Genomic DNA, 17706 nt, shown 5'->3' with positions numbered 1-17706 from the left:
CAAACTAAAGTTGGCTTGCAAGAAGCTCCTTTTGCTTACAGAAGAAAGCCACAATTACCTTGTAACCAGGAGCACCATCACGGCCAGGAGCACCATCGTTACCTGGATTTCCCTAGGAAGAAAAATGTCTTCTTAGTGACACATAGTGTTTTAAAAATTATATTACCTGTTATACTTCCTGCCATATTTGAACTACCGCATAAGCTGAAATTTTAAATGAACTGGTAGTCTCTGCTGCCAGTAAAACAATTTCCCCTTTCTGTTCCTAACTTGAATGTTGGCCATAAAGTATTGAAATAGTACAAGAATCTTCTGTAAATTGTTTTTTAGTAACTATGATTCAGCAATATGATATTTTACAAAAAGAAACTTGAATAATCCTCAGCCATCATACTGGTACTTCTTGACACGACCACAATTGAGCCCCAAATTTCTATTGTTAAGTGAGATGTTAATGGTGAATTTTATCCCATTTTAGGGCCATTCTTGCCACATTTGTTAAGTGAATCACTACAGCTGTTAAGTGATTGACTTTGCTTGTCAGACGGTCACAAAATGGGATCAAATGATCCCAAGGGCGCTGCATCTATCATAAATATGAGCCAACTGTAAAGTGTATGAATTCTAATCACGTGACCATGGAGATGCCATAATGGTCATAAGCGTTATAAAAGATCATAAGTCATTTTTTCCAGTGTGGTTGTAAGTTCGAATGGTCACTAAATGAACTGTTGTAATCAAGGACTACCTGTACTAAGGGATTATGGATTTTTGTTCAACCAGTATGAAGTGCACCAGGTTTTAAAAAAACTTCATATAACCAAAGGTTTGTGCTACAATTCTTCATGTGTTTTCTTAATAGTCACTTCTTTTAAGGCAGTGATTCCCAAACTTGGCAAGTTTAAGACTTGTGGACTTCAACTCCCAGAATTCTCCAGCCAACTGGCTAGAGAATTCTGGGAGTTGAAGTCCACAAGTCTTAAAGATGCCAAGTTTGGGAACCACTGTTTTAAGGGTTGCAGAAGTTGTAAGTAGGATCATAGTTAAGGTAATTAAAACTTTCGAATCTTAATGGCTTGATTTGAAAAGTACCAGTATGTGTCTGGAGTTTTCTTCTGCTTTGATTTAAAATACATTGTTTTATTAAAGCAATTCATGTCTGCCAATCATTTTTTAATACAAAATTTAAAAATGCTTTACCACTTCAACCTCATGTGTTTATCCCAAAAATAAATCTTTTAAAAACTGATGGTATGGTCCATCCCAAGGAAACATAAAATGATATCTGAAAGGGAAACCTACAATAATAGAAAAGAAAGAGAGAGAGCAAGAGAGAATAAAAGGAAGATGGGGATAAAGAAGAGAGAAGTAAGGAGAGGAGAATGGAAGGAGAGGAAAAGAAGGAGAGAGGTTAGGAAGGGGAAGGGGTAGGAGTAAAAGGGTAGGGGAAGAAGGAAGGGAAAGGAGAGGAGGAAAGAAGAAAGTAGAGAAGGGAGGGAGGGAGAAGAGAAAGGGAAAATAAGGTGGTGTTACAAAAGGAGGAAGGGATGGTAAACAAAGCAACCCAAACTCTATATTATAACCTATTAAATGAAATAATAAATGTATAAGAATGATAAATGTAAAGAAGAATAATTATGTAAATGGTATATAAGATAATAAAAAATATAAATAATTCTGAAAAAAAAAATCTGGCGGCATGGGAGAAAGAGCTGTATCATACAATAACTGGTTACTACATCAAATGCTGCTGCATATTTAGGTATTTTACTTTATTTTTTCCCCCAAAGTTATGACCAAAAATAATTTCTCACGTCACGTCCAGCTTCACCAGGGGCACCATTTACACCAGGAGAACCAATGGGACCAGATGGGCCACGGGCACCTGCGGGACCAGAAATGCCAACAGGTCCATGTTCACCCTAGGAAACAATTATAATTGGAATATATTTTATTTTTAGTTATTATACATGGACTTTCAAAATGTTATGTACATTTTATATCTGTTGGTTATTGGATTAATTGGTATTAACTAGTTAGTTAATGGCACCAATCCTCTTGAGATATTTCGCTGTACTCAATATATTACAATAGTACAAGGTAACACAAAGTACAAAAACTACTAAAGTAGTTCTTTATTGATCCTAACTAAAGCAGCATAAACAACAACTTGCACCATCAACATCAAAGCATAATAGTCTTCAGGCAAGACAGAACCTTTTAATTTGCTGAGCATTTCCCAAGCTTTATTTCCCCTTCACAATCAACAAGAAGCTACTACTAAAATCTTGTTCTTGCCCTGAAATATAATATCACCAAACATGTGCTCACAATACATATCAGTCCTCCTGGTACACAAGACAAGAAACATAAGATGTTTCTACTTGGGAAAAAGATATTTAGAAAGAAGCCATACTTATGAAATAACATTTGCTCTTTCAACTCCACCACTGTTTGTATAATTCTGCTCCATTACCACATAGTTATACTCCTCATCCAATTATTTAATTGCCTCATTGATTCATTAGATTAATGATGTGCTGTATCCAATCAAATACACTGCTTTCATTTACATTCAAATAACCTTGCTGCTCTTCCCAATCACTTGTATATGCCAATCAGTGGTGGGTTCCAGATCCCGTTGCAACCGGTATGATGCAACGGGGCCGGGCATCCACCACATGCACACGCTCAGCATGTGCATACGTACTTACTGCCCGCAACACTCCAGCTACTCAGCGGAGCGCCATGTAGGTGCCGTATGCTCCATGTGCATGCGCAGAAGCCCTGATCGGCTCAAATACAGGTAAGGGCAGGCGGGCCCTCCGAAGCACCGTACAGGAACAGTACCTGGTGCTCCCAGCAGGCATCGGTACAACCTTACCGGGATGTACCAGTCATATGCCACCACTGATGCCAATTTGCATACATCTATAATAACTCCTTCTCTTGCCTAGGTCTGTCTTTGCCACTAATGCTAATGTCCATAAACCAATTTGGGCTTCAGTGTACTTGCTCGGGTTACAATGTCAGCTGTCAATGTGACAAACAGTTAATTTTTGCAGTTGCTATTTAATTCAATCAAATATGTAGAGTGTTGGATTAGAAAACCTCTAAGGTCTCTTCCAACTCTGTTATTCTGTTATGTCTCCTATTTGCAAATTTGGTAAAGATGGTACTCACAAGTGCTCCAGACAAGCCAGGAAGACCACGTTCTCCTCGAGAGCCAGGAAGACCAAGGATACCAGGTGCTCCAAGAAGACCCTGAGGACCTGAGGAGCCAGGAGCACCCTGAAGAAAAGGGGGACAGAAAAAAAAATCATTTTCAGAATCTATAATAGATTAGCACAATTTTGTTTGGGCAAAAAGTTGTTTTCTTTCTCTTTGACCTCAATCCTAGAGTCCATTTTAGCATCCAGCCATTGTCAAAAAACAAACAAACTTTCTGTATTGCCTTAAAAACCATGTAAAACTTGTGAAAGTATGTCGGTGGTGGGATTCAGCCACTTCCATCACTTCAGGAGTACCGGTTGTTACGTTTCTGAACAGTTTGGTGAACTGGCTGTTGGAGGAAATCATTAGGGCAGAGAACTGGTTGTTAAATTATTTGAATCCCACCACTGAAGTATGTGCATGAAGAAATAGGACGGATTGATTTATTAACACATACATTCATAATTGTTCTTTTGCAAGGCAAATACAATGTTTTGCCTAGTTTTATCACAAATAAAACTATTTGGCTGATAAACCACCTTCAGAAGAAGGCACAAATTATGATCAGCAGCCCTTATTTTGTACTATAGATAGTATGTCAATCTAGGTCATGACTATAATATATTAGTAAGAAATTATGCACTATGGCAGAACCAAATATTTTAAACATCTTTATTTCTTTTTAAATGTATTTTGCAAGTGCCCTTGGCTAAACAACTTCACTGGGAGTAATATTATGAAAAGATATGGTCTGCATTCTCTGGATCAATTATTTTCTGTAATTCCAGTGGAATAAAGTGGCATTGCTTGCTGAGTATTGAAGCCCACCTGTGGCTGATGCAACTAGCAACCATTATGGATTAAGGAAAAATTCTTATGGCATCCTCGCTTTCACACTTCTCAGATTATTGACCTTATTTACAGTGTGCAGAAAAGGAATTGCTACCATTATTAAAAGAAGATCGTAACGCGGAATTCTGGAAATAGGCTGGTTGAAGAAGCATAGAAAACATTAGCAGCATTCCTAATGATAATGGTCAGCTAGTTTTTTTTAATCCATGCTCCATTGTAAAAACATATTCAAATAAATGATGGAATTACAAAATATCATGGCTTAGTGGCTGACTCCTTTGAGGGAGATGATGGTCTAGAAATATGAAATATAAATAAATAAAAATATTACATACATAATATCTATTTTCTTGGCTTTGAGAGCTTAACAGAAAAGCCAAGCTGTATGCCTGATAGCTTTTACATCTGACTTCTTTCAGCAGCTGAGTGATAATCTGAATTGCTCCTAAGGCTAATGTTGTGGCTATAAAGCCAGGTGAATGATTTTGGGTCAGTCACATTCTCTCAGCCCAGCCCACCTCATAGGATTGTTGTTGTGGAAAAAATAGGGGGAGGAAATGTATTGGATATGTTTGCTGCCTTAAGTTATTTGTAAAACTAATGAAGATAGCTTACAAATAAATAGATCTTGCTGTACTGTATAAGAAAGAGGAGGAGAAAGTACTGCCTTATGCATGAAAGCTGGCTGGGTAACTTTGAGCCAGTCACTCACTCAAAAGCCCAACTAACCTTACAGAGTTATTGTGGTTATGAAAATAGGAGTAAGAAGAAGTTGGTACGTCTGCTCCTTTGTTTTTAAATATTTTAGTTATTTTAAAAGATAATAAAGGCAGGATTTTAAAACATATAAAAATAAAATAGATTAAAAAATAAATACAGTCTTCTAAACTGGGACAGTCTGTGAGTTCAATTCCCAGTGCAGAGTTTGAATACTATGGAATAACTTTTGGTTGCCGATATCTGATAAGTCCCAATCGGATAAAATTGGTCAGAATGGTGCCTCCTAGTGGCCAAATTCATTACATGGGATGCCAACTCAGAAGACTGAGGTGCTTGTTTATATTTGCTCATAGGGGGAAAAAGTTATATTATGCAAACATGACTATTTGTTTAGAATGAACGATTGTGTGTTCTTATGAAACACAAGAAGATAGTTGAAGAAAGAATTATCAGGAAAGAGGAAAAAAGTTCAAAGCACAAGGATATAAATCGAACAAGTATTGAAAAATGTCCTGGACAACTTACAGCAGCACCAGTTTCTCCTGATGGACCTTTCTCTCCAGCGAAACCAGGTGGTCCAGTAATGCCAGTTTCACCAGAACGACCCATTGGGCCAGTGTCACCACGTGGGCCACGAATTCCTTCTTTGCCAGCAGGACCAGGGGGGCCAGATGGGCCAGTGATACCCTAGGAATAAAATCATAATGTAATTGCATAGTGACATCTCAGCTTCATCAGTCAAGAGATAGTAAATTATTAATCCAAATAAAGAGTGAACAAAGACACTAATGAAACCTCATGCAATATTGCTTTAAGAAACTGCAGAGAATCAAACGCGTATGTAAAGGAAGCTTGACATCACTCTAAAATAGAATTTGCTGGAATAAAATTTTAGTCATCTAGATTGATTGTTATGTGGCCTGTTATATTTCACAGATATATCCTAGCCATCCATCTGTCTAAACTACAACTCCAAGTGTTCCTCATTATGGGCCACTCTTGCTGGACTTAATGGGAAATACGACAAAAAAGTGTTATATGTAGTATTGGCAAGCAAATCTACATAAATGTCAGGTGTTCATGATCACTTAAGGGAATCTGCCATGTATTGTAGCTCTATGTCATAGCTACATTTCAAAGGGTGGGCCATACGCTAAATAAATAAATAAATTCAAAGCATTTGAGCCTGGACAGTAATGCATGCAGGCTACATGAACACTTTGCTCATTACAGTTAATAGACTGCAACGATCAGGGCAGTGATTTGTCCAACTTCAGATTTTGAAAAAATTGATTTTGAAAAAATAGGGCAGAATATACTTTACATCAGACTCAGGCAATCTACAGCCCTAGGCTTATAAACAATTCACATTCTCCCCTTTTTTTGACCCTTAATAGTTCTGGGTGTGATGGGTGAAAACTGATAGCAGTTTCCTGTGATTTTGAGAGTGAAACTACAGATCTTTAAAATCAGCATAAGAGTAAAACAGCAAAGAAACCTTCCAGATTTAGATCTTTTTGCATTCTGTTTTTATGGTTTTCCCGGAAACAATACCAAGACTTCCATGTTTTTGCTCTGCCTGTTGAGATATGAAATGGCCCCATCCTATTTAGATACAATAACTGGTAGTAATGGATAGGAAATTGTGGATAAACTTCTCATAAAAATTGTAAGGAACCTCAGTGAAGTAAATTAACATCTGGGCAGTATTGGCTGGGGAATTCTGAGAGTTCAAGTTCATACAAAGGCTGAGGAACCTTGGTCTGGACAGGCAAGCAAAAGCTTACTTTGTATGAATTACAAAGGGATTTTTGCAGGAATTACTTACAGCAGGGCCAGGAGGTCCTGGTCTGCCAGCATTCCCAGGAAAACCGTTGGGACCCTATTTAAAAAAAAAGCAAGAGAAAAATTAGATTTTATAGTAATCAATAGCTACATGAATGAAATGGATACATAAGGTGTGTTTGCAGACTTACAGGTGGACCACCATCTCCACGGGCTCCGGAAGGTCCGGCTTGACCAACAGGACCCTATATGTAGGAAGAAAGCACATCTAATAAGACTCATGAAGTACTCCAGATGGCCCTGTTTTCCTTTAGAATCAATGGTAACTCTGCGACTGACTTATTTGCTCCTATTTGACAATGATCTTCAGGCTTAAGAAAATACAACGATTTCATTGAGAAGGACAATAGGAACAATGATTTTTCTTAGGACTATTACAAGTAGGAAACAAAATGTTTCACTTTTTTTTTTTGCTACCATCTAGGAGTAATATGGTTCTTTGCTGCTTACCTAGCTTTCCTATAACAATGTCACACTAAAGGATGGTTTGTAGAAGTGGTTTCTTCCCCAAAAACAGATGCTATGTGTTAAAGGTCTCCTGTGCCCCACCTTTTAGAATATAACACTGACAGGAGCGTTCACAAAAAGTCTATAACTTTAGTTTTTACATGATCGGTTAGCAACATTCACTAATAAAGTAATTATTCATGACTAATCAGACCTCATTGTATGAATCTTAACTTCTTGAACTAATCCTACCTGAATGAAATCAGTTTATTCATTCCAGCAGTGAAAAATGTTGTTAACCACTGTAAGTCATTATAAATTAAGTTGTATGTGAGAGAGTGGGGAGGGAAAGAGAGAGAGAGGGAGGGAGAGAGATAGAGGGAGGGAGAGGGAGGAGAGGGGGGAGAGAGAGGGGAGAGAGAGAGAGAAAGAGAGAGTGGGGGGGGGGGAGAGGGAAATGTCATCCATAGTAGGAAATCTTCATTTGTAGTCACTAATATATAGATATTCTTTGGAAATTCTTGATATCCCACAAATAAATTAAGCTAGATTTTAGGATTTGAGATTACTTAACAAGTGTGCTATTGGCACCTTAGCAGTGGATTTAAGAATGTGAATACGAAATACCAAGATTACGTCATGTAGCCAAAAAGTAAAGAATGTAATGTAAGATTTCATTTACTTACAGCAGGACCAGCACTACCGACAGCACCAATGGCACCCTGGGGACCTACATCACCTTTAGGTCCTCTCTGTCCTCTCTCTCCTTTAACACCTGTCTGACCAGCTGCACCCTGATGGAAACAAAACATTTAAAATATTTAAAGTTCAAATATTTAATTAAATAATTGAATGTAGAAAACTGGAGAAAGCAAACTGTAGTTCTTTATACTTACAGCAGGACCAGCAAATCCAGGAGGCCCAGCAGGCCCGGCTTCACCACGCTCACCCTACAGTAAGGAGAAAAATAAAGGAAGTTAAGGACATCTTTGGCTGCTCCTCTACTTCAAAGGTTCCAAAAAATGTTGATGTCATTTTAAATACGTAGATATATATTACTACTTACAGGGGATCCACGAGCTCCAGCAGGTCCAGCGGGTCCAGAAGAACCACCTTCGCCCTTATAGAAACAAAATATCAGCTGTTGCTAGGCTGTAGAATAATGTTTGTCAACCTTGACCACTTTGGATGACTTCAAAAAAATTAGTAAGGAGTTCTCTGCCCGGTTGCTGGATGGGCGTGGGTGTGGCCTAGTTGGCCTCCTGCACTACAATGGGGGGGGGGGGGAGAGAGAGCATTTTTGCCCTCCCTGGACTCAGAGGCTTTCCTCAAGGTTCTGGTAGGGCAAAAATGGCCTCCCCAGGATCCAGAGGACCTCTGTTTCCGCCCTTCCTGAACTTCTGGTAGGTCTGTTTTTCGCACTTCCTGAACCTCCATGTGTGCCCTGCACTTATCTGCATCCAAAAGAGGCTGCATGGGGACTCCTGGAAGGGAAGAGGTGGGCGGGGCGGGGCCAGCCCGGAATAGGATTTATGGGTTCTCTGAACTGCACAGAATCTTAGCTAGAGGTTCTCCCGAACCTGTGCGAATCCCCAGCAGCCCACCCCTGCTTTGGATGGAGTTTAACTCTCATAATCCTGGGAGAATGCTAAAAGAATAATGGGTGGGGGCATTCTGGGAGTTGATGTCCAGAGACCTTTAAAGTTGTTGAAGTTGGGAAGTAGCACTTTGAGGAAAGGATTGTTTCAGTACACTGCAAACTTAGAAATATATGAGGGGTTCCTGGTGCCCGAACTGATGTTATCAGTTTGGTTAATGAATGGCTGCAAGAAAACAACCAAGCTCAAATGGCACCCAGGACTTCTCGCTTCAACCCTGAGCTACCAATATTCTCCTTTATTAGTTAGAAATATGCCTTCCAAGATATCAGGTGAAATGTTTTTCACCTATGGGATTTCTATTCATCTTTTTATTTTGTACACTGACCTGAAATTAAATATTAAAATCTATTCAATAAAATTAATGAAAACTCCATGAAATTTCAATGACACTTAGTCATGATTAATTTTTCGCCCCTTATTTTATCATGGCACGAACTCATGGCAACTACTTTATTTTTTGTTCACTGTTTTAATATGTTTATTTATTTAATTGGTTTGTATGCCACCCACTCTCAAGAGACTTTGCAATGAAGAGACTCATGTTAAACAGGAAGGAGAAACCTACTATTTATAAACAGTAACTAAGGATGACCTTTTTAGCTATATGAAGGCCAATGATCCACATCTATATTCTGCATATTTTTTGGAAATATACCTAGGAAATATCCAAAAAACACTTGGACTAGATGGGTGGCACATAGTTTTAATAATAAATAAATACTTACTCTTTCGCCACTAGCACCAGCAGGTCCTGGGGCACCAACAGCACCAGGGGCTCCCTGAAAAATAAAACAGAATAATTAGATCTCGGTGGTATTTTTGTTGAGATTAGTGTATGAGTAGTCCTTGAATTATGACCATAATTCAGACCAGATTTCCAATGCTAAGCAAGGTGATTGTTAAGTGAGTCATGCCCAATCCTTTTTGCCACAGTTATGTGACTCGTAAATGTGAATTGCTAAGTTAATCACGTAGTTGTTAAATAAATCCAGCTTCCCCCACTGATGTAGCTTGTCAGTTGGGAAGATTACAAATGGCAACGACATGATTCCAGGAAGTTCCTACAATTGTATATACAACATGCTGGTTGCCAAGCACCTGAATTTTGATCCAGTGACTGTCAGGATGCTACAATGGTCATACATGCGAGGACTGGTCATAAATCACTTTTTTAGTCTTGTTGTAAATTTGAACGGTCACTAAACTGATAGTATTAAGCCCTCAATAAGGACCTAAAGGGTAGTTTAATATAAAATACTACACAGTTTTTTTAAAAAAAGAATTTGATTTTTTTCCCAATTCTACTAGCACCCCTCTTCCCCAAATGTTCCTAACTTTTCAGGTAATTTGAAATAAGTTTAATTTCAGTTTCCATAAATAGAATACAATCATTCTGTGTTAAAGTGCAATTTGATCTAAATCTTAAACAATTTATATGCTTTTTGCCACTGATTTTAGGCTAAGACCATTTAAGGGTAAGGCCAATTTCATGCAATCTACATTTTAAAATTCTAGCTGGCTTTCACATTGTAGTTGCTGGAAAAATTGCACGGTTCCTTGGAAATAAATTAAAGATGCATGCTTACCCTTGAACCATCTCTTCCTGATGCTCCAGGATCTCCTCTGAAGCCAGATGGACCCTGAAATAAAGCACAAATTGTAATAATGCCAACGTAATGTGGGGTGCTTTATATCCATGATATAAATCATATATTTATGATTTCCAAACAAATGTTGAGGAACAGTTTAATCCCAAATCCTACATAATCACAACAATGAATGTAGATAGTGATTGAAATTGTCACTGCATCTTTTCTGTAGGATGATTTCTGCTTTTTAAACTTTTTCTGGGTTAACCATTTCAGCCACTTGATTGATTTATTGATAAAACAATTCCTCTCATTTGGGTGACAGAAATGTAGTTTCAAAATAACTGTGAACCTTCTAAAGAAACTTCAATATTTCAAATATTCTCAAAAAACAAAATGGTCAGATTTTTTTTAAAAAAAGTTCATTATTTTTAAATTCTCAATTATTAAGATATTAAGAGTTTAACCCAAAGTGGTTTGCTTTGTGTGCTTTTTGCGCGACCCCAAACCCTCTTTCTAGTTCCTAGAAGGTATTTTTCGGTTCTTCTTCTCAGCCTTTTCTCAACATTTGTCTGAAATCTTCCTTAATTTAATTAATCAATTAACCTTTCTTAACATAACATATTGACTGTATAGTTTCACATGTGTGCCAACCCTCAGAACTATTTAAAAAAAAAACCAGGTATATTCTAAACACATTGCTCATGCTGGTACAGCATTGTAGAAGTTGAAGGCTACTTCAGAAATTGAGCAAAAATGTCTTTGATCATGGATCCCAGATTCTGCAGACACACCCAGCTCAATTTCCCCACCACCTTCCCATTCTCCTGGTATCACAAAGTGCTTCAGAGCAAGATTATTGGTGTTTCTTGATCAAGTCCCCCAACCCCCCCCCCCCTTTAGCAGCAAACTAGACTTTTAGAATGGATTCATTTCTACACAATGGATAAAATGCAGTACTGCAGACTAATTCTGCTGACTGCCAACTGCCGGCAGTTCGATCCTCAACGGCTCAAAGTTCACTTAGCCTTCCATCCTTCCAAATGAGGTAAAATGAGGAGCCAGATTTTTTTTGGGGGGGGGGCAATATGCTGACTCTATAAACTGCTTAGAGAGGGTTGTAAAGCACTGCAAAGCGGCATATAAGTCTAAATACTATTGCTATTTCTGGTCACGTTGGGATGTTCTGATGGCAAGCTACGTGCACTACTGTTGAGCTATAGCTCTTTCCCTGCGGAAAACTGATGGTAAATTGTGTATTCTTAATTGTGGGATAGCTTTCTTTTACCTTTTCACCTTTGCCGCCTGGGCTACCAGCAGCGCCTCTCTCACCATGGACTCCACTAGGACCAGATGGGCCTGCAGTACCAACTGCACCGACAGATCCAGGTTCACCCTGAACAAGAAAGGAAAAGATTTAAGGACTCAAAAAAACAAAAAAACAAAAAAAAACGGGCAAGATTTTTTTCTGCTACCCTCATTTGTTACTTTTCCAAGAAAATCAGCTTTAAGGTATTTAAAGAGAGAGCCAGTGGAATGTAAGGGTTAAGATGCTAGACTAAGAATCAGAAGCCTACTGAAGACTCAATCAATCGTTTCATCCTAGACTGGAAATTAAAAAAAAAGCTTTTTAACAAACTTGTACTGGACCAACATAATATATTATGGTCTACAACCTGCAATGGTTTTATTGGTTGTCGTTGTCATCATCATCAATATGTTGAAGGGCATTTTTATCTTGAATTTGTCAAGCGATTAGAATTGGATGAATATATATTAACTATGTATTTATGCTAAACATATATCAGTGGATCTCTGATAGATAAATTGTATTCACTTCAGATTGTTTTACATTTCATAAGGATTTAATCCAGGGTAGATGACAACAATAGATTACAGAAAAATGCCCCTAGTATTTAGCAAATTCAAATTCAGCAAAGCGTCAATATTTAAAATGAAATGTAGTAGACTGTCAGTGAAAGCTAGTGACATGTTTCGTTTTCCTTTTCTTTCTCCTCAACAGCCAGAGGAAGCTGTATAGATCAGCTGGTGCAGAAGACTTCCAAGTCCCTTTTATCAAAGAACAGTTTATCACTTTTACATTACAAGATGTTATTTAAACAAAAATGAAATGTGAACTTTTGAAAGCAGGTGCCCAAACTTTTTAAAATAGAACTTTCAATGTTACACATATAGCATTTTAAAGTTCTGTTGTTAACTGAAAGTAATAAATCCCATGCTAAAAAAAACCTAGAGCTATATTGTTTCCCCATCTATTTGTTTGATGTTTCCCAGTTGCATATTCTGTACATTGTGAAATTTTACAGAAGACATGCTAAAATCTGTAATTTTCACAATGAAGATTTGTTGCTTAGAAATGTCGATGTTGTTGCTCTCTCTGAATCAGACTGGGTTCTTCCCACACTGCCCCCTCCTGGATTTAAGAAAAATAGCAACCCTTCCTTCTGCCTTACCTTATTACCATCAGCACCTGGTGGACCTGATGGGCCACGGCTTCCCAGAGGGCCTGCAGGACCAGCAGCACCGCTTTCACCTGGTGCACCACGTTCACCCTGAAGGAAGCAGATTAGTATAAAGTAAATGGCAATCCGGGACCCTGAATCTTATTAATGCAGAAACTGAAAAGGTGTGGAAAGCTGTACATATATGTCATTCTTGTTGGTTCATATAGATGTCACAGCTACTTAAGATGGTTTAGATTTAACTGTGTCCATCTTTGGTCTATTGAGCTTAATCTAGAGACTGGCAGGGGGCACTTTAACAAGCCTTGAATATTTATTTATTCAGGTTATATATATACGTATAATGATTTCCAGAAATTCTTCAAATTACTTTTGATCTAGAAATGAAATTCCATTAGGCCAATGGGATTCACTACCAGTTTTTCTCAAAAGTACATCAAACGGTATCTAGATTTATTTCTTAGTCAGTTCACGTCTTAATTTTTCCAATATGACCTACTATTTTGCAAACCTAAAGATTAATATCTGTACAGGTTATCTATCTATCTATCTATCTATCTATCTATCTATCTATCTATCTATCTATCTATCTATCTATCTATCTATCTATCTATCTATCATCTATCTATCTATCTATCTATCTATCTATCTATCTATCTATCTATTTACGTAACCTACCTACCTACCTACCTACCTACCTACCTACCTACCTACCTACCTACCTACTAATCATCAGTGGGGTCTGAGTTGTCCATAAAAAGTATTTAAAGAAACTACAACCACATATAGGAAATGTTGGGGCTTACAGTACTTATGTATTTACAGTTTTTATTTGTTCTGGGTCCTATTAAATGTACGTTACATGATTTATAAATTACACTAAATAATAAAATATAAATATTATCTCAATATTTATATTTTCCTGTAATAATCTTTAGAAAATGATTATGGTCAAGTTCAAAAAAATCTAACTATATGATAAAACTACGTTTCTACATAGGAACTCGTGTTAAAATATTGATTTCTACAAGATAAGAAACTTATATACTCTCATACACTTTCAAATTATAGTATAATACTACCTAATACTATATTCTACTGTATTTCAAATACAGCCGAAACCCCCCCCACTAAAATATAGAAAGTATATACTTACTCTTGAGCCAGCAGGGCCAGGAAGTCCAAAGTCACCATGAGCACCCTAGATACAAAATAAAGGTTTGTTAACACATTCTTTAAAAGGATTTTTTAAGATATTTTCATCCAGAAAGATAAAAGGCAATAGATATTCTGAGCAAAAGAAAGACAATCAGCTCACTAAAAGGAGTAAAACTAGATTCTACCTTTCTGCAAGTTTTGCTGTAATTCAGTAAAATGCATTGTACAGTTCAAAATAACTTGTGAATAATTTAAATTCAGCCCTTGGCCACTAAAATCCTGTTTGGTACTGCAGGAAGAGAACAATATTTGTGTGTTTTTTTTCAAATGCTGTTTGACTTTATGGCAGGATATGACATTTGTGTGACAGAACATGACATTTATGTGGCAGTACAGTATTCTCTAATCTAGGTGAATTAGAGCTACAATCCCCAGATTGTCACTTAGTCTGGCTAAATGCCATTTGATTTGGGAATTCTAGGAGTCTTTATTCTCCTATAGCTGGAAACTATGGAAGATGTGATAGTTTGAGGGATATCAAGTGAATGACTACTCAAGATTCAAATTCTCTATAAGATTTTGAATGATGCTAGGTCAGACTGATGGGTTGCTATGAGATTCACTCAAGAATATTGCAGTGCTTCGTCAATCTTGGCTCATCTCAAAAATGAAATAGTGCTGGTTATAATTATTACTTGGATTTTCTGGCAGGAAATTCCCAAGTTAGAAAATGGAAAAGGTTCTAAGGGGCTGCAATATGGCAAACCAGTTTTGTATTGTTGGCATGAAAATTACATGGACAAATCAGTGAAGTGACCAGCTAGTTTCAAGGAATACAAGGAATCAGAAGACTTTACTCTTAATTGTGAGATTAAAAGGAAGGAAAACTCTGGAGATAAAGAGAGACTTGTGTCCAATGCATAGGTTACTTGTTGAAGGCTGCCTGAAAATAAACTAAGCTGGTGGATTTGTTTTAATAGTCCCTTTTTAAAACCCCAGCATTTTGTTTTCTGTTTCAGAGGACAAAAAGAAGCAGTAAGTTTGCTTTTCCAACTTGCCAGAAAATGGGTAGGGAGGTATATGATAACCACTTCATATGAAAAAAGGGGAATTTCAAATAATGCTGAAGAAATATTTATCTGCTTGGCATGCTATTTTCACTGATTTTAGTGCACTGATTATAGCAGAGAAATGGAAACCTCACTGCTAGTTCTCAGACACTTTATGAAGTATGTCTTCCGAGGGGACATAATCACTCCTTTAATCTCATTTTTTTTGTACAATTTCTTAATGGCTCCAGGATCTGGGGATGATGGAAGAGTCCAAACTTGGAAAGACCAAACTACTGAATAGAATCTGCAGTTTATCCAATGCAAGTTAAAAACAAAACTGTGTCAAATCAAACTAGAATTTTCTTAATTAAACCATGAGAGATAATCTGTATTACTTTACTACTTACTCTTTCACCTGGTTTGCCAGCTTCGCCAACTGCACCAGAGGGACCAGGAAGACCCTATAGGAAAATAAATGAACAGATAAAGGAAAAACAATTTCCTGCAACTTGTTTATGTGGTGTATGTGTTTATGTGTGTATAGGGAAACCACAGGTCATGCTATAAAATATCTTCATCTGTCCCTATTACTGTACTCTATTCCAGGGTTCCCCAACTCTTGGTCCATGGACAGGCACTGCTCCACGACCTGCCAGAAACTGGGCCACACAACCAAGCATAGCCTCATCTGTGCGATGTAGGCAGCATACTAAACCACACTACCTCCGGTCCACAGAAAAAACCCTCTCCACGGAACCGGTTTGTGGTGCCAAAAGTTTGGGGGAGGGCACTGCTCTATTCAATCTTATTCATTCTTGAATAAGGAATCAAAAATTTCCTTGTAAAACCAGCCTTCCTCATGAAAATAATCACTATTTGTGAATCTCAGTTTCTCTGCTGGTTTCTGATTTCCCTTCCCAAGTCCTTCCATGTCTTGGCTTCATCCATTAAGCCTGCATATGGTGAACATGGCAATATAGTACTTCAAATCTGACTTGAAAGAGATGCTTCAAAATGCCTAGTGATGTCAACACAGTGACTCGCCAAGCAAATCTAATTTCTTTAATAAACTTCTAACCAAGGCTGAGCTCACATTTCTATTTATTGCAAAACACCTCTTCTGAAATGAATTGGAGGCACCGCAGAGTCCTACACAGCAAACATGTGTGTATCTATTGTCAATCAAGAACAGTGTCTTCAATCCCTGCAACCAGATTATCTTTGAGTCACTGAAGCTTAGTGACTTGAATTCTATGCATGCCTATTTTTAGTACTTGCAAGTGCACCTTGCAAGATATGATATAACCAACAATGTAGGTTCAGTAAAGCATTTGAATTTACTTGGTAGGATAAAATGCTTGACTATATTATCAGTCATCAAGGTTTGTTGAGATGTTTAACAGCATTTGAACAGCCTTTATTCAATTCTAGCATTACAGATCAAGAAAAGGCAATAGTGGATAAAATATAAGTTTACTTACTTGGAAGCCAGGAGCACCAGCGGGGCCAGTTTCACCTTTTGCACCTGCATTGCCCTAAATTAAATAATTAAAATTGAAATGCTGAGAAATAAATCATTGACAAAAAAAGCATCAAAAGTTAACTAGGATGAATCTTGTACTTACAGCGAGACCAGGTACACCTTGAGCTCCATTATTTCCATCAGGACCAGGAGCACCCTAGAACCACAAAGCTTCAGTTGTTCATAGTGTGGACAATCATATTCTAAAACACACACTGAATTTATTTGCTTACTTAATTATTTCCATGATTTTGGGTGAAATTACCAAGAGCTGATTTCAACATGATAGAAACTTTGCTTTCAATGAATATGGAACTCTCACTACTGTGTTTCCCCGAAAATAAGACAGGGTCTTATTTTATTTTGACCCCTGGAATAAGCGGTTGGCCTTATTTTCAGGGAGATCTTATTCATTTTGAGGTATAGGAGGCAGCAAGCATGATCACCTCAAGGTTGCTACTGTGTTGCAATATTTTCAGGGTGGGCTTATTTTTTGGGAAGACCTTATTTTAGTCCATGCGCTCAAAAGCCTGATTATCTAGGGAGGTCTTATTTTCAGGGAAACGGGGTAGTAGATATAATATGAAAACTTTCAGTATTGTATTATAGAACAGGGGTCCCCAACCCCTGGTCTGTGGACCAGCATTGGGATGGGACATGCCAGAAAATCTGCCATGCAAACAAATGAAGCCCTGACCACTGGATGCAGGCAGCACATGAAACCATGCCTCTCCGATCCACAGAAAAACCTTTCTCCACGGAACTAATCCCTGGTGCCCAAAAGGTTGGGGGCCACTGCTATAAAAGATTAGTGTGGCTTAAAATACAATCTGTTAGTGTAGATTGCTTTCCTAAAAATATTGTCCTGGATCCAGAAGTAGGGAAAATTTTAATTTCTTACAATAAGCTAAAGTATATAGTATAAGGCAGTGATGGCAAACTTTTTAGAGTGCCCAAACTGTGTATGTGCACATGCTCAAACTGAAATGTGTGCGCGCAAAAACATACATGCGCAGCACATACCCAAAGACCAGCTGGCTGGTGGGAGGCAGGGCATCCCAACACTGGCAGCGCACCAAGAGGTAAGATTTTTTTTATTTCGTGAGCTTCTGTTTTGTCATTTGCAGGGAAACAGAAGCTATGAAAGAAACGCCACGGAGTTCT

General features: G+C 37.8%; 1 protein-coding gene across 1 annotated transcript in view; it reads right to left on the bottom strand.

Annotated features, from left to right (window-relative positions):
• The window catches only part of COL1A2 (collagen type I alpha 2 chain), a 49604-nt gene that overhangs the window by 8513 nt on the left and 23385 nt on the right, over positions 1-17706 (bottom strand). The window contains exons 25-41 of the mRNA XM_014057490.2: positions 16646-16699; positions 16502-16555; positions 15428-15481; positions 13967-14011; positions 12802-12900; positions 11616-11723; positions 10325-10378; positions 9464-9517; positions 8144-8197; positions 7974-8027; positions 7764-7871; positions 6762-6815; positions 6614-6667; positions 5311-5472; positions 3184-3291; positions 1815-1922; positions 59-112 (exon numbers count right to left, since the gene is read on the bottom strand). Of these exons, the coding sequence (XP_013912965.2) occupies positions 59-112; positions 1815-1922; positions 3184-3291; positions 5311-5472; positions 6614-6667; positions 6762-6815; positions 7764-7871; positions 7974-8027; positions 8144-8197; positions 9464-9517; positions 10325-10378; positions 11616-11723; positions 12802-12900; positions 13967-14011; positions 15428-15481; positions 16502-16555; positions 16646-16699 (1278 nt within the window). The remainder of the gene's footprint in view (positions 1-58; positions 113-1814; positions 1923-3183; positions 3292-5310; positions 5473-6613; positions 6668-6761; positions 6816-7763; positions 7872-7973; positions 8028-8143; positions 8198-9463; positions 9518-10324; positions 10379-11615; positions 11724-12801; positions 12901-13966; positions 14012-15427; positions 15482-16501; positions 16556-16645; positions 16700-17706) is intronic.

Source organism: Thamnophis sirtalis, unplaced genomic scaffold (assembly GCF_051295495.1).
Source record: "Thamnophis sirtalis isolate CommonGarterSnake01/CBP01778 unplaced genomic scaffold, rThaSir2_p1.2 scaffold_4, whole genome shotgun sequence".
Lineage (NCBI taxonomy): Eukaryota > Metazoa > Chordata > Lepidosauria > Squamata > Natricidae > Thamnophis > Thamnophis sirtalis.
Note: the sequence above shows the minus strand (reverse complement) of the source record. Positions and strands in the feature narration are given on the sequence as shown.